The 23,618-nt window shown below is 39.2% G+C and overlaps 2 protein-coding genes across 11 annotated transcripts in view; one reads left to right on the top strand and one right to left on the bottom strand.

Annotated features, from left to right (window-relative positions):
- The window catches only part of GPM6B (glycoprotein M6B), a 107,259-nt gene extending 96,259 nt beyond the window's left edge, over positions 1-11,000 (top strand). For 4 of the 6 annotated variants that reach the window (XM_057419626.1, XM_057419623.1, XM_057419622.1 and 1 more), the window contains 5 exons: positions 2,192-2,348; positions 5,667-5,838; positions 7,792-7,865; positions 8,177-8,242; positions 10,590-11,000. In XM_057419626.1, coding sequence (XP_057275609.1) covers positions 2,192-2,348; positions 5,667-5,838; positions 7,792-7,865; positions 8,177-8,242; positions 10,590-10,739 — 619 coding nt within the window. In that variant the 3' untranslated portion in view covers positions 10,740-11,000. Of the gene's footprint in view, positions 1-2,191; positions 2,349-5,666; positions 5,839-7,791; positions 7,866-8,176; positions 8,243-8,946; positions 10,134-10,589 lie in introns of those variants that run through there. The other 2 variants (XM_057419624.1, XM_057419627.1) reach the window with 1 other exon arrangement.
- Positions 11,001-13,488: 2,488 nt separating this feature from the next.
- The window catches only part of OFD1 (OFD1 centriole and centriolar satellite protein), a 35,982-nt gene continuing 25,852 nt past the window's right edge, over positions 13,489-23,618 (bottom strand). For 3 of the 5 annotated variants that reach the window (XM_057419618.1, XM_057419616.1, XM_057419620.1), the window contains 6 exons: positions 21,231-21,331; positions 17,633-17,752; positions 16,419-16,570; positions 15,365-15,523; positions 14,645-14,703; positions 13,489-13,658 (listed from right to left, as the gene is read on the bottom strand). In XM_057419618.1, the coding sequence (XP_057275601.1) occupies positions 13,613-13,658; positions 14,645-14,703; positions 15,365-15,523; positions 16,419-16,570; positions 17,633-17,752; positions 21,231-21,331 (637 nt within the window). In that variant the 3' untranslated portion in view covers positions 13,489-13,612. The remainder of the gene's footprint in view (positions 13,659-14,644; positions 14,704-15,364; positions 15,524-16,418; positions 16,571-17,632; positions 17,753-21,230; positions 21,332-23,618) is intronic. The other 2 variants (XM_057419617.1, XM_057419619.1) reach the window with 2 other exon arrangements.

Raw genomic sequence — 23,618 nt, 5'->3', positions numbered from 1 at the left:
ATCTGAAAGAGGGTAGATTTATTGTGAAATATCTGGGGCTTTTGTGCTCCCGAGGCTTCTCCATGAAACCAGAGTGAGGCCTGGAGGCCTGCATCAGGGCCTGCATTCAAGCACCCAGCCCCATTGGCATGAGTCTCTCTCCCCCCTTGGCACTGAGGGGTGCAGGGGTCCCATGCTCTGGGCTGATGGTCTGAACACACTGGGTCTTGTGTGGTTCCTCCAGTTGAACTGCCAGAGTTTGAAAAGGCTTTTGTGTGATGGCACTGAGGAAGTTTGCACACATTGTGATTCATGACATCTGCACACCAGCGCTGATATGCTGACTGGGTCTGGGTTCATCATCTTGCCTGCTGCTTTACCATAGGCCAGCACCAGCCACAGGCACAGTGCACAGCCAACCCCAGGCAGCGGGACAGCATGAAGGAGGGCAGCCAAAACCTGAAAGCCATCTGAAGGCTTTGGGAGGGGTCCCTGTGCAGGCCACCTGCCTCTGTGATGAGGGGGCCTATGTGGTGCACACTGCGTTGTGTGCAGAGGGATGCACTGGCAGCAAACAAGGCACGCGTGCTTTGCTTACCTGCCCTTAAGACCCAGCTTTTAGGATGTTATTTAGAGACTTTGCTATGAGGGTCCAGCTTGACACGCTTTATTCTCATGTGTTTCTTTTTCTTTCCTTTCCTCACTGCTTCTATATGGTTGCAGACATAGACCTGCTGGTTTGCATGTGCAGCTGACCCCTTCCCATCTCCTGGGATCACTGGCGTCAGTCTTGCAGCACCATTTCAGGGCTTCCCCGCCTTGCAGGACCCTCTTGTCCAGGCCTGCCATGTGGACTGAACCCGGCCAGGGTCCCTCATCCCAGCACTGCCCACCCTTACACCCTGGGACTGGGTACTGCATCCACAGCTCCAGTGCACGAGCTATGAGAACTCTGCAGTTAGCCACAAAATTTAGCAAATGGCCATTCTTCAGCAACCAAATAACAAAACACCCTGTTCTTGTATCAGTCTTCATTTAAGCAAAATAGAAATCACCAAGGCAGCCATAAAAGGCAGCAACTTTAAAATTTTGGACTATTCTTGGCAATTATTTCGTGTCAAGACAGCATCAGCGCCCGGGGAAACGTGTCATTCCTACCAAAGCAGCTGAGGTCTTGGACTTGGTAGAGGCCTAGAAAGAAAGGCAAGGGAGGTGATAATAAAGGGCAAATAATTTAAGGCCACAGAGACATAAAATAAACGATACTAGTAAGGCACCCTTTGGAACAGATTTTTTAAAACTGATTTTCATATTATTAATTTCTAGTAACATGCATTGAGCTTCTCCTACAGTGTTAATGATGGTGAAATGAATTCTGCTGTACTCTCTCAAATCTTGGCTTAATTTTTTCATGCTTTACAGCACAGGTGCAACAGATTTATCCTGTTATTTTTAATCAGTTTGGAAAACAAGCATAACACTTCCCACATATAATTTTAAATGAGCAAGATCTGATTTTGGTACAAGGGATGTGCTATCTGTCTGGATAACATTCAGCTATATAAATGGTAGTCATTAAATTAAGCTAAAACATGCAGATGCTCCTTGGAGATCTATGTTAGTAGCTACTTAGTGGAGAGTGGTAAGACATCTGAGGAAAAATATATTTATCCTTAGAAAACTGGCATCATGGATTTATAAAATTAACCTCTGTTCTTTGAATAGCTTCATCCAAAATAGCCATCCCAAATTACTTTTAAGAAGGTGTAAGTTCTGGAGAAGTTGTGCTAATAACAACGTATAACTTTTGGAGGCCAAAAGTGATGTGTGGAAGATCTGACATTCTGGTCCTCCAAAACAATTAGCTTCAGATACTGAATCTGATTGATAATATTTAGAAATTGCTCTTTCCATTTACCTATTCTAGACATAAGAGATCTTTAAGGAATTGAGAACTTTTTCAGGTAATATCTGACTGAGTGCTTATACCATGTGCCCCAAGCATGTACAAGGCTAATGCCATTAGTATTGCTTACCTGTAGAACTGGGATAGTCACGCTGGCCTCTTTTGCAGTCTGCTTGCTTAAAATGCATTAAAGAGCCTTGAACTGTATTTCTGGAAAAGGAGTTATCTTATACCTATTATAATTTGGGAGGACTGACTGTGTTTTTATAGGAGTGAAATCTAATTATCTTTTCTTTTCCATTTTAGAATTCAGCTAATGCAGTATGTAATTTATGGCATTGCATCATTTTTCTTCTTATACGGAATAATCCTTTTGGCAGAAGGTTTTTATACAACAAGTGCTGTGAAGGAGCTGCATGGAGAGTTCAAAACAACAGCTTGTGGCCGCTGCATCAGTGGAATGGTAAGCAGTATCAGAAATGAGAACAGTAGTCCTCACTTAGCCAAAACCTGTTGAGCTTGGTTTAACTCCTGGCTTTCTGAACAAAAGCATATCGCTTCCTTCTTTCTTTAACTCCTTATGGGTGGTCAGAGTCAATCCCTGTTGCTGGTCCTTCCTTGAGCTCCGAGGATGCTTGGTCAAATCCAGATTCTGCAGGTGTACTCTCAGGGTGCTACCATGGCCTCCCATGTCAGAAAGCTGAACCCAGTGGTCTGGAGACTGCTAATTTTAAAACAAAACAAAGTTTGTGCTTTTAAACATGGAGCACACTAGTGATGCTTGAAGGCTGACTGTAAAATGGCTGTGGTCTGCAGAGCTATTTAAATAGCAAACTAAATGCAAATGACTTCTACAGTCAATTCTGCTTGAGGATGTCTGGATCCTTCAGACAAACAGTAATGAGTGAAGCTTCACAGCATCTTTGCACTTGAATCAAGTATTGCTGTCTTCCTTTTGCAGATGGCAAAAGGCACAGAGGTGAATGCGCTATCTCTGGCAGCATTCAAGGCCCGGTTGGATGGGGCTTTGAGAAAATTGATGTAGTGGAAGGTGTCCCTGCCTGTGGCAGGGGGGTTGGAACTAGATGAGCTTAAGGTTCTTTTCAACTCAAACCATTCAATGATTCTATGATAGATATAACAGGGAGTCTTTCTTGCAAAGCTGAAACACTTAAAGCCTTAAAGTTACAATCCATCTTCCCTTCAATATACTTCTGTATGAGAACAAAATTTTAAACAAAGTTCAGCTAAAAATAAAACTTCAGATTTTCCCCCACATTGCCCCCCAGGGCGCACTCTGCAAGAACAGAAACATAACCATGTTTCTGAGACAGGATTTCAAAGCTATTTCTGAAAATCTGAATTCAAAGCTTGTAGTTATGGAGGAAGCTAAGCAGTATGACAGATCGCCCACGGGAAAGTGTGGGTGAAAAGAGAAGAGGCTTTTGATGTGATTGTTGCATTTTAATATACAATCTATATCCTGTACTTTAAAAATATGTACTTTCAGCTGGTTAAATACAAAAGAAATGCATGTTTATTTTCAAGAGGGTTAACAATTTTTCCACTGTGCTGTTGGGTATTTACTGAATTATCCAAGAGCTAATAAAAAGAAGATATACAATCATTTTCCAGTCAAGCAGCTATTAACTTGCTTTTTTTTTCTAGCAAGTGTGATCTTCACTGAGGAGCAAAATTAGATCTATAGAAGTATTTTCCAAAGATCCAAACTATAGTAGAAACATAAACATATGTGCATCTAATTACTGCAGAGAATTGCTTGTGAAGTTGAGTAGCTGCAGGCACGTGATTGTCAGCTGCTTACACAAATACCAGCGTGACACATAGAAATATGACAGAAAAAATGTATTTTCATGTTTGCCCATATTTGTCCACACAAGTGAAGGAGAGAATTTAGCAGCTGAATAATTGCTTGGAGCTCTGGTTATACACATTAGTGTTAGTGGTGACAGTCATGGCGTAAAAATGCCTGTATGCTACTGTGTAGTGGTAGAGCTGCTTAAAACACCAGGGTCAGAACAAGATTTGCGGGAGATAAAATATCTTAACAGAATGTTGGCCACAGCTGGATATGGACAACAATCTTTTAGATATACAGGACTTATTTTTATTAACTTTTCCTCCTTTAATCTACTCCTGTCTCTGTTACATTACTGAGCGAGGTCATAAAAGGCTGTCCCTTCCATCTTGCATAAGGTTATAGCAGAAGACAGACTTCCAACTTCCATAAATTATTTGTTTTGGCTGTGGTAATGCAAAACAGCCATTTCCCACAGTTATAACATTAAATGTGAGAATGAGTGTGTTTTCTCCTGGCTATTTTAGGAGTTAAAGGCTTTATGTTCTTTCTTGCATGAACACTTCCACATATACATATGCAGACATACTCATCATAAAATGTGGACCTATAAAAGTCCTGTAAACTGGTCCATTTATCCAAAATCCAAAGAGAGAATTCTCAATTCTCACGTAAAACACACAGGTCTCTTGTGTGGCACTATCTAATATGAAATAGGGTATTTGAGTTCAGTTGTGTATGAATTAAAGGCTAGCTGGGTTATTTGTGTGCCTTAGTTTGCAAGCTCTCCCACCTCCCCACACACCGCCTGCACTGACTGGAAAGCCTCACCAACCGCTCAACCTTTGCTGTAATGTTTGCAGTATTGTTCGGCACATCTGGATAAAAACCCATGAGGATATGAACTTCCACCACTGCAGCATTAGTTCAGTCTGTCATTTCTGGGTGAGGCTGAGAGAACCTTCTCCCACATCAGAGCCTTTTCCATCCTCACTGTTGCTCTCTGGCACACAAGTAAGACAGTGCAACACCAGTGCAAGTAAAGCCTTTCCAGTACACCTACAGTTAAATAACAGTGAACAGGGAACACAGAAGATGTCACAGTGTTCCCCCACTTTCCAAGTGGGATCCAAATCCTTGTCTCACCAGGATGAGGGAGCTAGGAACTGATGCCAGGGAATTCAGTTTTATCATGAAACTTAGAAGCAGAGGGAAAAGGGAAGAAGTCCAGTGGGTGGGGGTGGGAAGCTGGAAATTTCCAGAGCAATGAGTGCCATACTTTGTAATATTACCAAAGAAAATGCAGATAGTAATTTTTTTTATTTTTAAAAAGAGCCAATCCAAACCAGCAAATTTCAGTGGAAAATCCATGGTTCTCTCAGGTGACGTTAACTCATTTTCTTCTTTGCAAATGTGTATTAGATCAACTGAATCCTTCTGATCTGCTGTAAAGGTTGTGGTATGTTTTAAAAAATAGGCATTCTCAAATGTTACATTCAAAATTGACTTCAATAAATCAGTATGGGAGAGCTCTGTGAGCATCGATTCGCTCTGTTGTTTTGATTTGCATCTTGCATAGAAATGCTGGTATACTACAGTTAATTAAAAAACTCCTTGAATTGATTTTTGTTGGAATGTTATTGGGTTTAGCCTACAACCAGCATCCCTGCTTAGCTGAGAATCTTGAGGAATTAATGGACTGCTCTTTCAGGAGGGCAAGCTGTTTGCTCAAGCAGGCTGATGAAAAAGGAAATGCCTGAATTACTTTCTCAGTAGCACTCAAACTACCAATGTAATTGTAAGCAATGAGAATACTGATTTTATTCATGCTTGGAAATCAAATGTTTTATATTCCTTGATTTCCAAAAGTATGCTTAAAGATTATTTTGAACCCTTGTTAAGGAAAATTCAAGTGTTCTTTTCAAAGAATAAATGTGAAGTGCTTGTGTTTTCTCTGCCCAGTTTGTTTTCCTCACCTATGTGCTTGGAGTGGCCTGGCTTGGGGTCTTTGGCTTCTCTGCTGTGCCTGTCTTTATGTTCTATAACATCTGGTCAACTTGCGAAGTCATCAAATCTCTTCAGACAAATGTGACAGTTCCAGGGGACCAGATCTGCGTGGATATCAGGCAATACGGTACTCATTTTAATCCCGATTAAATGCTTTATCCTTTCTCCTTGGACTGTCTTCAGTAGTTTTGTCTCAGCCTTATCAAATGAACCAAATGCAAAAGCATCTTGTATCTCTGAATGTGCTATTACTTTTCTAATTAATTCAGATTACACTGATCTCTTTCCAGATGCAATCAGTTTAACTGAACTGGCAAGTCATTTATCTAAAGTGATTTTGAGGCGGTTTCCAATACTGTACTATTAGGTTTAAAAATAAATCAGCCTCAAAATAAACTGCTTGGAACCAGTGCTGAGAAATAGATAACCAGATCCTGGTTTTTGAGCCCACGTGTATAAATTCTTTCCTTTCAAAAAGCTGGTTTTATATTTAAATAGGAAGTTAGCACCTGAACTTTGCACTAACAGTTACTTTCAGTTTAAAAGACCAAAAACCTGCAATCGGGAGTCTGCCTTAACAATTATTGAATTAACGCTCCTTTGATGAGACACAGCAATCCCACAGGTGTGCAGGTAGCAGAGAAGAGAGTGGGACAATGGCTTAAAATAGGTCAGGCTTTTCAAAGTAGTTCATTCCTTAAGGAGAATTTTGTCTAAAGTTAATCTTTGCAGCTTCCCTTGTGCAGAAGAGCTTTTGTCACCAGGACTTTTGGCATCATTTTAGCAAGCGTTTTCTAGGAATGCTTCTTTCTTTGGACTAAGGCATTCAAAGCTCATGTCCTGGTTTCGGCTGGCTCAAACCATGACAGCTGAGGAAACGGATTCAGAGTTGAAAAAGTAAGGAAGCTGGGGCTTGCTTTCCTTTCCAGACTGTAAGTCCAGTAGAAGAGATATAGACATTTTAAAAGCAAGAAGTCCCAAATCAGTTAAATGCTTGCAACCTATTTTAGCAACTGACAGCAAGAGACTGGGAAGACGTTTTCTTCAGCAGCAGAGCCTGGGAGTGCAGGGAGGAGATGGGCTCCTCCACCTTTCTGCTTCTCCCTGTTGTTTGGCAGCTGTGCAAGCGTCACATGGGGCTTGGCTGTTCCTCTGATCAGTAGAATCATTTGGGTGCGTGGTGGGAGAGAGCAGCTCCTTAACCGGCAACTTGTGTCACTGAACTGCCCTCGTGTTTTTGGCTGGAAGCAGTAGCTAAAAGGCTTCAGGTGTATATTGCAGTTGCAGAGAAGAAGCTGGCTTTAAAGTAAATCCTATAAAATCTCTTTGAAAGCCAAACCATCCTAAGATAATTTCAGTGACCTGCCCCTTGCAGAGTTGCTAATTCCAGCCAGCTGAGTTTGAAATGCAAGCTCGATGGGGGAGACAAGCTGGTTTTCTCCTGTTTCAAATGGCTTTTGCTTAAGCTTTACATCTGCTACTGGTCTAAGAATTTAGGTTATTTTAAATCTGCTAGATGCCGTTGACTTTTCAGATTTTCAATCATGTTAAGAAAAGTAACTGGGAGTAGGTGAGGTGTGGCAGCCTGAATTTCCTTGCAGCAGTGTTCCCCAAATGCTTTTTACCTATCAGAACTTAAACCAGAAAAAAATCCTGTAATCCTACTGTCTAGCTCCATATTCACACTCTCCTAATTTCAAATAGGTCTTAATCTAGTAAGTAAGCGCTATCCTGAAAGGTGCCAAGTACCTCTGAGGTGCAGTTCATCCCTTTCAGTGCTGAGTGGGGGAGTAGGCGGTATGGGACTGGACCTGGAGTGCAAAAACCCAACCAACCATTTGGCTGCCATATGGGAAAACCACATCTGAGAACATGCCTTGGCAGCGAGCCTCGGTGTGAGGAGAAAGCGCATCTTGAGTGAGTTGTTTTAATTCCTCCTGCCAACTCAGAGCTCTGCTGGTCAACGTGCGGATGCCCAGAATGGGAACACAACTGGCAAGTGGGCGGAAAAGAGGAGAGAGGAACAGAAAGTGTGTGTTGATCGCTAAAATTAGTGGTTTCTTTTGCTGTGGTATTTCAGGTATTATCCCTTGGAATGCTGTACCTGGCAAAGCCTGTGGCCCGATTCTAGAGAACATCTGCAACACAAATGAGGTACAGAAACATAACCTGTTGGCAGCTTTTGCCTACAAGTCACTCAGGCACAGTGTAATAAATAGCTTGATAAAAAACTTTGGAGAAAACTAATCCTGGTAGTATAAAGAGATTGATTTAAACGCAACACTGAGATTATTCTGTTAGGTCATCCGATAAAAGAAAATTACTTCAGAACAGTTTTATTTTCTAAAGCTTTGAATACCCTGCAGTGAAGATGCCTTTATTATCCTTATCCTTGAGAACAGTTGAAATGCATATTGCATTATTCTCATTTACTTCAGTGTTTTTAACATCCTCTTTCTCCCTAGTTCTACATGTCTTACCACCTGTTCATTGTGGCTTGTGCTGGAGCTGGTGCCACCGTCATAGCATTGGTGGGTAGTATTTTTTGATGGTTTACTGTATGACATGTTCCTTTCAGGCTTAAGATGCTTTAAGATGAAATTTTGTGTATCTTCAGAATAGTGATAGTAGACATTAAGGAAAGTGAGCTGTAATCACCATTATTTGCTGCTGCAGTTTGCTCATTACAAGTCAGCAGGTCCCAAACATTTGCTCTAAGAAGTCATCATAACCCACCTCCCTCATCCTTAGAAAGAAAATTTTTGCATATCCTTTGAAAATCCTACTTCTACCAACTATTTCTGGGTTTATATCCATTATTTCATTTCATTTTTGTAGTTTCTTTGGTCAGTTGCTTGTAACCTCTTGGGTTTTTTGTCTGGGCCCAGGCAGTTTGGCTAGTCCAACTCTGCAATGCCCCTTACAGGTGGCAGTTGGAAAAAGGAGATGTTAAGGAGATGACTTATTCATACATCTAATGCTTCCTTTTGCTGCCAGCTTCTAACCTCATGTCAGCCAACCAAGGCGTAACCCAAATATTTGTAGATGAAATAGCCTTTAGGTCTGCATGTAGGTTATCCTCTCTGGGATAAATGGCAAATGATTTATCTTGCATCTTCACCCTGGAAGAAGCTCAGAATAACATCTGTTGTAAAAGTATCGACAGTTGCCCATGTGGGCTTGAGCCGTCACCTTGTTGTATCTTACTGTCCTGTATTTTGTTCTCTTCCACCAGCTGATCTACATGATGGCTACTACATATAACTATGCTGTTTTGAAGTTTAAGAGTCGGGAAGATTGCTGCACTAAATTCTAAATTGTATAAGCCCAGTAAAGAGCTGCATTGCGTAGCTTGAAATACCACTGACACCCTAGGCTGAAAGTCTAGCTTTCTGAACTTTGTGACAGTAATTGTAAATAGCTTCAATAAGCATCATTTAGCTGATCAGATTAATAAAATGACTTCTTGTATATGAACTATGATGTGGATGAGATCTGGCTATTCTTTCATGTCGAGAGGATTCAGTTACTGTAGGGGTGTTTATAAAGCATCCTTCTGAAGATGGGATGTTTTCAGTTCACGTCTCCACTGGCTTTCTAACAGTCATCTCTAGAACAAGTACTGGAACAGTTCAGGGTCAGAATTGTTAATTTATTCTTCATCAAATACAACCCCCTCCCAAGCATACAAAATACATATGATGCAAAAGAAAAGGAGTAATAAGGTAGTGCCAATCCCTTTCGGCAGAAATCGGAAGGCCAGGTATCAATGGACTAATTGGCTTGTGTTTCCAGTGATTCCATGGATGAAGAAGTTGATTATTTCCTCTTACTTCAGTTTCAAGTAATTGCCAAATCACACTCTCTCTGGAAGGAAATGCATCCTTGCATTAGCTCTGCGTAAAACAATCACATTCTTTCTTTTAGACCCTGAACTAGTAAGAACGAGCTTATAAATAGCTTCTGCTCTTGTGCAGCTTGCACTTTAGTAACTGATTTCTCAGTAGCCAGATCTCAAAAATGTAAGTATGACTGCACGGGAAGCAAAACCATGCATAGGCCAGAGAGACCTTTTTACACTGTTAGGGAAAAGAGGAAAAAAAAGTGAATCAGTGTTTTCAGATGTAGATTTTGTTGCATGAAGTGTGGTGAAAAGAAGTCGGGAAGAGACAAAGGCACAAACTAGAAAAAAATCTACCCGGTAACTAAACGAAAAAGAACTGGTTGCTACATGTGGTACAAAACTCTTCACCTGAGGTTAGACAATGGAAATTTAAAATGTAGCTATGAAAGTACATGATTAAGACTTCTTAACCCGGAGATTGCATGCTTTTGCTTAGTTTTGGATTCACATTTTGTTGTTTAATTTTTCACTCTGTTACTGTAGCCTTGTTCACGTAAATAAAACTGTTTACAGTTGCAGGCTTTTTCCAGGGGGAGGGTGGAATTCTCATCTGCTTGTTGGGGGAAAAGACTTGCCGGGATCTGGGCTTGGATATGCGTAACCAGCACAACCTCAGCCAGCAGTTCTCCTGAGCACCTCGTAGTTTATGGATGCCGTGTCTCGCCACGTACAAAACCTTTTTCCTGCTTCCCCCATTCTGCATTTTAATTGATCCGTACAACTCTGTAGCTCATTTTGTTACTGTTCTACTAACTGCCTCTAAATTGTGAATAACTGACTGAAGTGTTAGCATGCCAGATCCTAGAGACCTGTGGAAATAGCCTCTGTGCTTGTTTTCATAACAGAATGCTTATTAACGTAGAGTAACTTTATTTTTTTGGTTGTTATTTCAAAGAGCGTCTATTAATCTAACTAGCAGCTTGCTTTGCCTCTTGACATGCTCACTAGCCATCATGCTCACCCTTCTCTTCCAGATCCACTTCCTCATGATACTGTCTTCTAACTGGGCCTACTTAAAGGATGCCAGCAAAATGCAGGCCTACCAAGATATCAAAGCAAAAGAAGAGCAGGAGCTTCAGGATATCCAGTCTCGGTCAAAAGAGCAACTCAATTCTTACACATAGATGTTTGCCACAGTAATTCCGCAGAAGAATTCCTGTAGCTCTGACAAATCAACAAATAGCTGCTCTGCAGTACAGATGTGTGTCTACCAAACAAAGTTAGAAGTGCAAAAGCTTCACATTCCAGCTCCTGGAACACTTTCATAGGGAAATCTTCCTGTGGGTAATCTTCCATCCTTTCTTATAGAGAATGGAGGTTTTATTCCAGGCATTTTAAAAGGCAACACTTCACAATAAGTGACCAAAATATTCTTCTTCCAGACTTTTGATATTTAGCATTTGATGTGTTCCTACAGCCCTGAGCCCTGCACAGAGCTGTGGCAGGTGCTCCACACCAGAAGGCAGCCACCCGCTGTGCAGACCTTAGGCAAAGGCCTAAGTCTCCCGAGCTGCAGCAGGGCTGCCCTGGAACGTTCCTGGCCTGGGCTGCAGGAACAGCACCCTGCTCTTGTGCCACGCTTTTCTACGATGAAGCAGTTGTGCTCCTGTGCTCACAGGAGTGTTGAGTAGAGGTCCCAAGTTTTAATCTTTTTATTGTGTATTTAATGGAATGTAGATCCCTGGGTCTGGATAATGATCCCCTTCTTGGAAAATAAATGTCAGCTTTGCCTTAATATTTATTTTCTATAAATGTCTTAGCATTTATATAACAGCAGGAGACCATTATCCTACATTTTAAGTATGTGAAAAGTGTTACCTTATTAAAATGAGACTGATCTGACTATTCCAAACGAGCAGATGAGAAAGTTTGCAGAGATTTACACAAACAATACAAATTGCAGCCATAAAGCAGAATACAGGTTGTCCACCTTTCTCTATCTTGGTGCTTAGCAAATTTATTATAGTCAGTGCTTCTGTGTTTTCCTTTTTACAAATGAATTAGCACATTAAGAAAATGTGGTGTTCAGAGACACAACAACAAACAAACTGGTGCCATTTTAAAGTCATTTCCCATAGAAGTCTGCCTTCTAATTAATGTTTTTTTTTCAGAAGCATTCAGTGATATCTTGAGTATTAGTGATGGTATATTTGGTGTTTGTTCTATATGATATATATATATATATATAAATGTTGGGGGGGAGTAAAACACATCAGCATTTGAAAGAATTAAATATTCAAGTCACACCCATGTTAAGCTGACGTGTGGTTTGATAGTTTTCACTGCTGAATATAAAGCAAAGGCAGCACAAATTCCTTCAAGTCAGTATTAAGAGAAAGGCATTTTGGGGGGTATTAACTTCAAATAGAATCTTTTTTTTAAATGTTGAAGTCTAATTTGACAGTTTCAAAACAGGGGCAAAGTAAGTTGATCAATGTAGAGCAAATATGACAAAATAGCCTAGTGTATGTTCTTACCTGTTGCATGAAGGAGACATTTCTACAGCAATGCAGGTGATGTTCTAGCCCAGTGTTTGCATAAGGGTAAAATGGAGGCAGTGTCTTAAAGCCTAATTCTTTTCTAATTCAGTGTAGCTATGACTGGGAGTTTTTGAAGTTTTGTTTAAGTAGTCTAATATTTTTATGTAAAGAGCATTAAATTTTGCTATGTATAAATTTTTGTAACCTAACAGTGAATCAATATTTTCTATCAGTGCCAAGGGCTTCCTGTAGTTACATCCAAGTGTTAAAATAAATATTTGTAGATAATAGAAAACACTTGTGTACGCTTATTTGAAAACAGACTTACAGCTGCTCCGTCCTGGTGCACCTTCAGGCTTTCTGTCCCTATCTGAAGTTAAAGATGTTTTCTTCAGGAGTATCCAGGTGCTCCTGTAGTGGGAAGGGAGGCCCTGGTGGCGTACGCTTCAGCGTGGCAAATCAGCAGGTGGCTCTAGCACAAAGCGGTGGTAGTAGTTCCTGGCCAGCATAATGCAACAAGCACTACCTGTCCCGTTCTGGGCATCAAACAGAAGGCCTCTCAGAAATATCTGAAGTGCCAGCATTGCTGCAGCACCAAATTAAGCAGCATGTAAAATTAGACTTGCCATCAGATTACATACTAGCTTGATTTCTAAAAGCAAAGTTTATTTCTGTCACATTTGTGGTACACGTTTCAGCTTCTGATGAATTCAAGACAGAGCTTTGTTTTTTGCCCCTAAATTCTGTCAAACTTGGCTTCATGTTCCTGTAGCTAGGTCAAGCTGAGCAGCCTCAAATGCAGTGCAAGTTGTAATATATGCTGCCACTCAAAATCACTTCATTGATAAAAATACTGTATTTTATACTGTAAATAAAGTTTAATGATCTTGCCTATAATCTACCTACAAAATACAAAGCTTAAATAAAGATGAGTTAAATAGCACTTTCATTTTAATCTCTCCATTCTGGGGTGGTTAATACCAACAAGGAGATACAAAAGATAAGGCTGCTTCTACAAGTGTCTGTTTGCTTCCCCTGCCACAGCAGTAAAAGGGACATGTTGGCTTGGGTCTGTCACGCTCCACTCTGAAACCACCCAAGCCACCTTGTCCCTACGAGACGCCTTTAAAAACAGGTCATGATGACTGCATTTTTCTGTTACCTGCACACTATTACTTTGACCTACAGTGGGGAAGGGGTTGGGGGGAGGGCCCCACTTGAAAAGCTGTTTATAGAAATTACAGGAATTCAATGCCAAAGCCAATCTACCTGGACATGCTGATTAATTTCTTCACACTGCTTTGACCTTTCTGTTGCCCCATCCAAGAGCCTTCTCCTGCGTTAGTGACACACTGGGACTCACTATTTGAAGTCAACGGCTGAAGCGATGAGACAGCTCAAACTCAGCTTTATTAGTTTAGAATTATACAGTCTGCAATCTTGGTGCCTGACACTTGTTACAGGCAGAAAGCTGCTTTAAAAACATTGTAATAATAATAATTAGCAGCAGCTATTGTTCACCAGAAGCTTTCATCCATGTCTCCATGAGAAATGTCTGCAGTGCTGTAATAAGGATAGAAGGGAGGAAAAGAAAGTTGTGTGAGTCCAAAGTAGTTTTGTATCTTAAATATAAATATTTGTTTTAAAAAGGAAGTTAGTTAAGAGATTGCCTATGCTACAGTTCTCTTGCTGTTTCAGTGAACTGAAGGAAATAAGCAAGCCCTTAAGGGTGAAGACTTGGGCCTTAATGAACAGAAAGTCATCTCCTACCTATCAAAAAGACATACTATCTGTCTTTCTACCTGCTCTGTCTGTGGTGCTCACCCAGTAAAAATAACACTGCACAAGTACCAATTCAGGAGCACATGGTAGGGTCTGGTATGTAAACCAGCATTTCAAGGACACAGAATACTGAATCATTACTACTGTTTCAGTGAGCATTTCATTTTTTTTAATTGCTCCATATTTTTTGCTTATACGTATTTTCATTTCTACATCTTCAATTAAACTGAAAGATGTGATAGAGAGTTGTTGGGTTTTTTCCCCTCTTAAGCAACTAAGAACTACATATCCTTATTTATCAGTGTCTAGAAAGAAGCAGAGGAAATGCCCTAGCTGTGGTAATCCAGTGCAAGCAGTGCAAATCTCCGCCAAAAAGTGTGAACTCATTTGTTAAAAGCCCACAATGCTCCTGATAACTCAAAGCTAGATTCAATGCTAGTAACAGGCCATCTGCAAGGTGCGGCACTAACAAACCTTCACAGGGGCATAACCCAAGAAGAATCCCTCATACTTCAGCTCAGTGTGAAGAATCAGGAGATGTCACCCAGATGCAGATACAAAGGTCTAATTGCCTTAGCTATTGAAACGGATCATTCCACAGCTCACCTGTGTAAGAACTGGAAGGGTCCTCAATTTTTCGCAACACATTTGGTTTTGATTACTGGTTTATTTTTCTTTTAAGAGGCAGATGTCTCTTAAGCATAATTCATACTGTAGCTATTAATATGGAGTAACAGAAGTGATGAATAATAATATATGAGCCTTACCTGTCATCCTTTTCGCTAAGTCCAAATCCCTCTGTAAGTGACACTTCTTTTTTTGAATCCTGGCAACCAAGAGAAAAAATACATTGTCTGTAATTGGTTCTTCAGTTAAGGTTTAAGTGACTCTAAGAATCTGTACTTTAAGGCACCTAACTGAAAATAAGTCATCCAAAGGAGATGATACCCTGATTCTACAAACACTACATTGCATCTAGAATAACACTTTGGAAAAAATCAGGTTTGGATAATGTCTGAACAAAAATATGCTACATTCCTTCAAAGTCATGTGATACATCCCCATACACACCTCTTCTTTAAGATCAAATTTTCCATTTTGCCAGAAAAAAATTCTCTCAGTTGTGTCAGTGGAACACAAGCTGACTTGTGTAGATTCAAACTATTTAAGCACAGTTTAAACTGAAAACTGAGGACTTTTAAATGTAAATATTGCCCTAGTACCTAAAAGCCAAACAAACAAGCCAACCCCTCCCCCACAGGACACAGAACAAAAGCCCTTATAGAAGAAAGGTTTCAGATTTTGTTCTTTTGAGTCAACGCAGTTTTGCAATACAAATGCAAACACGCTTCTGCAGGTTGTCAGATAAAGCTTCTGAATGAAGGGAAAAAAATAAAAATGGGGATACTCTTTTCACTGGAAGCATACTTAGCAAGATCTAAATTTAGTCAATATTATTTCTGGAACCCCACTTTGAGAATATTCACCTTGTTTGCCCTCCTTTGCTGAATTAGTTTCATGTATTTTTCTAATGGATTTGGAGTAGGATCCTTTACATTATCTTCAGCACCAGAATTACTGTTTTCAGATTTTACCCCCTCCTTGTCTTCTTTTTCTTCATCTTTTTTCATTGAGTCTTGAATCTGCTTTAAGACACATAATCAAAATTAAATATTGATCAGCTCAAAAAAAAACCCACCTATATATTTTGGTGTCTGCATTACAAGGAGGAATTTACATTAATGTGGGTAAAACATGCCAGTCTAAACAGCATTAAACCCATTACATGCACTTCAAGATGAAATGTTAAGCTATTGCTTCAATTACAAACATGACACTCGCAAAATCCCACTCTAACGCTGTCTGGGTGTCTGAGATACTGTGAAGCCTGAGATTTGTGTGTGACACCTACATGTGAACTGAAGATGAGCTGACACAGGTACGCCACTTTCTTGAAGGGCCTAGTTTGTTGGTGTGAAGGGTAGGGTGAGCACAGTGGAATCAAATTAACCAAGGTTTATGAGTGGGAAAAGGAAGGTGAAGTGGGAGGGAGCAAAACCCAGGTTTTATACTGGTCCTAGAAGTCCATAACACTATTTCAACACATGCCACGTCAGCTCAAAGGGATTTAAGCAAACTCCTTAAGGTCTCCTTACAACATCTGCTTCCAAGAAAGTACCCTAGATACCCTGACATAAGGTAGTGAAGAGATGGATATTAACATGTTTCAGTGGTGTCCCACCAGGAACAGTCCAGACCAGAAAGACAGTGACTGTATAACCTATTCCAATAGCATGGTTCTGGCCATAGAACTGTAGCTTCCAGCTGCATGAAGCATGGAAGAAAAACCATCTGCTTCCTGTGAGAAAAGTTACTTGGCATAAGGAGAAATTCTATCAAGGCTGGTTGATCATAAAAGAACTTTGCCTCTACTACTTTCACTTAAAGTCTATTTTAAATCAAGTAACACACATAGCAATCCTAAATACATGACACTACAAAGCTGCATTACTGTCAGAAGTTAAAATACTGAATCATTACCTCTTTGTTAAGCTTTTCCTCTTCTTTTTGCCGTCTTTCCAAAGCTTCCTGTAGTTCTCTCTCTCCCCTTTCTTCTCTTGCTTTCTTTTCTTCTTCCAGGTTTTTCTCCACTTCTCTATCCTGTTCTTCGATCTGTTTTTGATCCAGCACCACTGCGAAAAATTATTTTAACATCTGTGACCTATGTAGTTCAGTTATTTACTACAGTAGCATAAAAATAAGTATTAGGTTCCTCTGTAACATTACTAGTAAATGAAAAGCAACTGGATATATTGTTTACATATATACCGATGTTATTCTTAGGTATCTGGTTTCTTCTCACCTCTAAACATTTTTATTCTGATGTATGACTCCCTAAGAGCTAAACGGGAAAGCAAAAGTAGAGGCCAGAGAGCTGACAAATCTCTCTATGCACTTCTCATTCCTGTCATGGACTTTCTCATTAAATCTCTGTTATCCTAAAATTCATGTTGCTATATTCTTTACCCCTCAGCAATCTGACTGAATATAATTCTTTACATTTATAAAGCAAAGTACTTACAAACCCCTTGAAAATCATTGCAGGACATGCTGCTGATGTGGCCAGCATATTTAAAAAGCTGTGCAAGTAGGACAACATTCAGACAGTAATTAGATAGGCAAACTAAATACTGGGAATTGTTAGAAGCTAGAAAGCTCCTCTCTAAATAAAAATAATCATAATGCTTCTATCTAGGACAATTAGAAAAGTGGCATATGCTGCACTGACATCACCTTCATCTACCCGAAAAATTAACACAGCATGGGGTAATACAATTTGCAAACACAGCCAAGAAAAATGAAAAAAAAAAAAAATCCAGACAAGACCTATATAAACCATGTGAAACAGAAACACAACCTCCAAAAATCTTTCAAGTCTGATTTCTAGCAAGAGCAGAAAGAAGAATTATCCTGAAAAGAACAAAATCATCCCTCCAAAAGCTGGACAGGAGGGTGGGATGGGTGGCAAAAGCATTTAAATTAAAAACAAATTTGACCAAAACAAGGGTGAAGTCATCCTAATTCAGTAAAGCAACAGAAAACTTTCCTTCCTCTTTCACATAATTAGGGCTTTTGGACAAATTTTCCATCACACCAGCATACATACCCACCAAATGTTAAATATCTGGCTTTTTGTGTTACACATATGACATGTAAAAAGGGCATTCACTTTCGTTTCTGACTGGAGAACTCACTTAAGTCCTGCAGTGAAGCGGCTGCTGCTGGCACAGTGGCTGTGACATGGTTTCCATTGACGATGTCCCCACACGGATGCAAGGCATCGCTTTCACACTGCTCTGGAATGTCTCCCTGATCTGGAGAAGAAATTTGAACAATGGCTTCATTATTTTGTAATCACAATAGTGGAGCAAAGCAATGGACACAAAGTGTGGGAATGGCTGAACTAGAACACGTAAATATCAGTACTAATTGAGCATTTTCCCTTCAACTTGGTCATTTCCCTGAGGACTAAGAATTATCATAGGCTGTACTTGCTTTTTTTAATTACAGAATTGTTAGTTTTGAAATTAGCTATTGGAACACACCTGTTTACAAAGCCAAAACAGATTCATGAATAAATATATAGCAAAACCAAAATGTTTCAATTTCTTTATGTAAGATACAGGTCACAGAAAAATTACATGGCCAAGTTTAGCTCAGCTCATACTTCCTATGCATATAAAACAACCTTTAATTACTTGATTGCATACTATTTTTTTAGTAGGACCCTTGTCTTCTTCGGCGCACAGGATGGATAACTACTAATTCCCATATTCTACTTTGTATTCTTCCTCCTGTGCAACGTAGCTCTGAATTTACAAACCACAGTACTGCACTTCAACTGTGATCACTGCTGTGATATTCAGCTGCTTCCTGATTATTTATTTGCCAAGTATGCAGGCTGCTATTATATCAATTTTACAAGAGAAAATAAAGAGAAATAAAAAGTCAGATGTAGCTTTTACTTCTAGGTAGCCAACCTCAAATACACAAGACCATTTTCAAAGCATTTGGTGTACCATAGTACAGATACCTCATGTATCTCCTTAATTTTTAGGTAAAGGTTTTGAAATTTCTTATCCTTTAAATATTATCAAGGTTTCAAGTTTTTTGTTTCCCACATTATAATAAAACTGAAATATACTGCATGAAGAAAAATGAGACACCCAAACCAATCAGCCTCTCTCTCTGAATGCTCTGAATCTCTTCAAAATATTTTAAAGGAATTATAGATGAAAGCATCAGAGAAAATGTCTGCCAAACCATCAATCTAGCTAAGTTACAAGACTGTTTCAGTTTCTTACAAAAACACCAGAAGTCCTACCAGCTTCACCTGGGAAAGTGAATTCTATGCAAGTTTTACCTAAGATCAAAATGATGAGCTACGACATTCAGAAGAAAAGCTATTCTGGTTTTTTTGCTCTCTCTTTAACTTGAGGTTTATATTATAGTGTTATCAACATCATTATTTCCACATGAAACTTCAGTAATGTTTTCTGGGGTAAGTAATGTTTAGTCAAAAACTTCCTTTCACAAATAGGTTCCTGATAAATATTATACCTAAATTCTAAAGGTCTGATAACGTCACAAAGGAAACAAACCAAACCCAAAACAATACAGCACAAAATATCTTTACATTAACTACTCTGCAAAAGACAAAAAGGTAACAGTTTTTGTACACCATCACTGCTTTATGTAAGGGTGGACAGCAAGAGATGCATTCTTCCTTAAGACAAGCACATCAACTAAAGCAATTACCGCCAACAGAAATTCCAATCTTTTCTCGCTAGAGCTCACCCACAGTAGGACTAAAAGGCTTCCACCACATTTTCTGGCATCTTCTTCAGTCAGGTTATTTTTTCCTACTCTTACCAACTTCTTCCTTAATGGTATCTTACTCTACATTTACTTTTTAGATTCTACATCCTTATCCTCCCTCCGTCCCAAGTTTCTCCTGGGTTACTTGCTCCCTTTTTTAGCCATTCTGGTTCCCTTCTGTACACTGAGATTGCCTTGTGATGCAGTCTGACCCAGCTGAAGTACTGTTGATTAAGAAATCATCAGCATATACAAGCTCTTAAAACCATCCTTTCAACTACCCCACATCACTTAATGACAGTGGTAACTTACCTGGGCGCAGCACCAAACTCAGGTAGATTTGCTAAGGAAATGCCAGTTTAGCCTCATACGTGATAAAAGCGGAATATCTAATATATTCTTAAAGTCTCTAATACAAAATGAAACAAGTAAATCTAAATCTAACTAAAATATGAGATGAGTAGAAACCATTAGTGGCTACAGACTCAACTCACATTCAAATAATGCGTTTAAAGCTTAAAAAAAGAAAAGTAAATGAGATAAATTAACAAATAATGAATATACTAAGACTTCACAGAGAAATTAATAGATGAGTCGTCAGCTTCTGCTAGTTACCACTAAAAACTGTCAGCACAATTGCTGTTCAAACAAACAGCAGCTTTTGGGGTTGGCTCTTTTTAAAACACTGAAAGCTCTATATTCATAGGTTCAGGAGCATGAGCAACTGTATCACTCCATCTATCTAACCACAATCGAAAGAATAAGCCAGTCTGGGACCTAACTCACACCAGTTAGAGATATTTTCCTTGAAATCAGTGATTCTAACTCTCCCATACAATAATCTCTTCACCAACTGTGGATTAATCATACCACCTAATGACATACCTCCACCAGTATCAAGACTTTACAGACCTATCAAAATTTAGAAATGGGAAAGGTGTTTAGCTTGCAGTCTACATCTTTCTTACTGACACTTTCACTTACTTTAAACCCCCAGTTTCATAGGAGAGAACTCTGCTCAGGTCCAACATTAAGATGTCACTCAAATGCTGAAAAACTAGGAAATACAGCCAGCAAATGTGCTCCTATTTTTCTCTCAATACACAAATGGCTATAAAGTGCATTAACTTCAGCTATCCTCCTTTTTCTACAGTACAACAGTTACATCAAAAATTTTTGGGAACTGACCCTGTAGGCTTACTGCAGCATATACAGAGAAGGAAACAGCACTCAACACAAACCATTACTGACATAATGTCAAAGGCCTTCCTGCAATCAGCAAGAGCACAAAAATGTAAATAAATAAAATGCTGATCTCAGAGGAAAAAAAAAAAAAGAATAGGGTAACACTGATGTTTCAGTAACTGAACCACATGTTCCAAAACTACTCAAAGATGCTGATTAATGATAGCGTCATTGCAACTGTTCTTTACATGCTTACAAACACTTCTAAAGTTACTACTAATTCATAATACTATTTAAGCCACAGTTACTGAAGGAAAAAAATCAACAACAGTACATGTAATGGCTGCAAGAAACTTATCTTCAAAATTACAGCTTGGTAATTTGGAGTTTTACTTTACGCAGCAAATACAAAACAGCTTCCAGTTAGTTCATACACTAATATGCTTTGCTGTTTAAAACCAAAACCACCCTACACCATTTTAAACCACTCTGAAACAACCGTCAGACCTACATGCATTAATCAGAACAAGGTTATGCAAGAGTCTGGAACAAAAAGTTCTCAAAATTCAGAACCAGCTTGATTTTAGTGTGTACTTACTGCTACATACCCTTCTCCTCCTAAATGCACAAATATGAAGAAAATTTATCCCTCATCATTAGAGACTCTTTTTCTTATTTCAGTGAGACTTTATTCTCTCCCACTACAGTCTTAAGCTATCAAGAAAATTGTCTCACAACCATTAAGCACTAAGGTGTTAAACGAACCGTCTAAAATGCACAAACACTTACATTCAAGAGAAGAAATGCATTCTTCAAGGTCCTCATGTATTAGTTCGTCTAGTTTGGGAATGTCACTGAAATCTGGTTTATCTGTTTGTTGATTATGAAGTCTGAAAGAAAAAGGAAGGACATAAACAATTTAATAAATATAAATGCTAAACTTTTAAGCAAATAGCAATCTGAGATTTAAATACAAGGGCTACTTACATGCTTAGAAACAAATTAAACCAAACATAAAAAACATGCAACGAGAATGCTGTAACTTTCTGGCTCAAAGGTTGAGGTATTTAAATACATTTAAATGTATTTTGGTGACGTTTACCAAGAGACAGCTCCACCTCTCTGATAGCTAGCTCCATGCTGCCTTTCCCTAAGGCCTATAAATAACATAAAGGCATTATATTAAAACAAAGTGCACCGTCAAAAAGCATAAAAAGGAGTAAGAAAAAAGGATGAATACAATGAGTTGTGACACTTAGTCAAATGAAATTAAGAAATTTGCCTTTTTAGGCTCTCTGTTATAGTCTAATTCCCACTTTGATGTCATTTTAACAGATGTGCTTGAAGTATATTAGGATTAGATGTCTGGCAAAACATATGCAGGAGTGAAAATGTGGGTGCTATGAAAAGTGGGGTTAGTGCCCTCATTCTAAATCCCCATTTATCTCATCAGAAAGATAATGTGAAAGAACAGTATCTCCCATGTGACCCAATTACTAAACCCTGACCAGAACCAGAACAGAAAAAAGTAGTGTAGGTCACTAATGAAATTCAAGAGCAGCACTTCATAAAGGAGCTTATTCCACACCAGCTGGTGCTCTTCACCACCACATAAATATGTTGTACTTACAATCTAAGGAATTCAGGTCTTCTATGGAGCAAAAGTGGAGAATAAACAAAACATGCCCCCACGATGAGACATGTTCAACAAAAATGTAAATGGGTGGACAAACAACTAAAACTGCATTGCCAGAAGGATAGTTCAATAAAATCAGTGGGGGAAAACACCCTGTAAATTAAATATGGCAGAGTAAATGGAACGTCAAGGTTTTGGAATTCTATGTCATGTTTTTAGCCTTTCCTTCACAGAAATGGTTAAGTATTTTTTTTAAGGATGCAAGGTTCATGGACATCCATGCCACTTTCTTCAATACCACATCCTGCTAGACAGACAGTCAACACACTGCCCCGAGTCAGGAAACTGAAGAGGTCAGCTCCATGAAGAGAGGTAAACACACATATTTCCAAACAGTTTTCAAAATTCATTCCATCATGCAAAGTTGGCAACCAAGCCCTGAGCTGTACTTAATGTCAATATTCCGTAAAACAAGACTGCTATGCCAGTCAACACCAAATTGTAAATTGTTAAACTGCATAGGGTATGCATAAAATTACCATTAAAGCTTAAAAAAAACCCACCAAAACCCCAATCACCACCATCTAAACTATTTTGTTAATGTCCAAAATTACTTTTTTAGCCTAAAACTGGTAATAAACCTCACAATCAGTTTCTTCATTCCTAAATAAAAAAAGGCATAGTTTAGATAATAATCTGCCTTATAACTCCAGTCTTCCTGTGTTTATTGGCTTCCTTCATAACACTCATATCTTGAAACATAAATAAACAAGGAGCTCCTGTAGTCATAGATGCAACTGTTCTGCCCCACTGACATTGGTCTAACTTGTAATGGCTTACTGGTGTTAGAGCATTGTATTTTCAAAGTTCCCATTGCCACTTAAAATCTACAGGTCATAAACTAATCCCACGACACACTGATGATGCAGCATTTACCCAATAATGAGTAAATAACTGGAAAAGCCCACACATGCATTTCTCAAATATTTTACGTAACAGAACACAGTCCAAGGCACAAGAAATTGAGAAATCCTCAACAATGTTTTCCCTTTAGGAAGGCCTTGGGAAAGCACAATGTTCAAGAAAATTATTGGGACCTCATCCCTTTGCTTTGTCACAAGGAACCCAAGAACACAACTACAACCCATTGCTGCCTGCCGAGACCCTGGCCTTTTCTTTGCAACACAACTTGCTCATGCTATTCACTCTTCAGGCAGCGTGGACTCTATAACATCCTTCAAAGAAGTACAGTCCCTCCCAGTATTAGAGCATTTTCCCATGCCACCTTAACATGCAGGTTAACATTCAAACTTCGCTTTGTAAGGTCTGTCAGAGGAATACAGGATATCTGAGATATACTGTAGAAAATGCCAATCAAAAGAGAAAGAAGAGACAGCCACTTAAAGGAAATAACCTTCCAGTCCCTGGAAATACCAACAGCTTCTTTTCAAGGCCAAGATCATAAAGGCTCTCCCCAAATTCAAATCACAGAATAGACCCTGTCTACATGAAATGTCTAGTCTATCGAGGACTTGATAAAA

The sequence above is a fragment of the Pezoporus wallicus genome, unplaced genomic scaffold (assembly GCF_028554395.1).
Source record: "Pezoporus wallicus isolate ANWC-B61680 ecotype Strahan unplaced genomic scaffold, APGP_CSIRO_Pwel_v1 contig_5767, whole genome shotgun sequence".
NCBI lineage: Eukaryota > Metazoa > Chordata > Aves > Psittaciformes > Psittacidae > Pezoporus > Pezoporus wallicus.
This window is presented reverse-complemented; position numbering and strand designations above follow the sequence as displayed.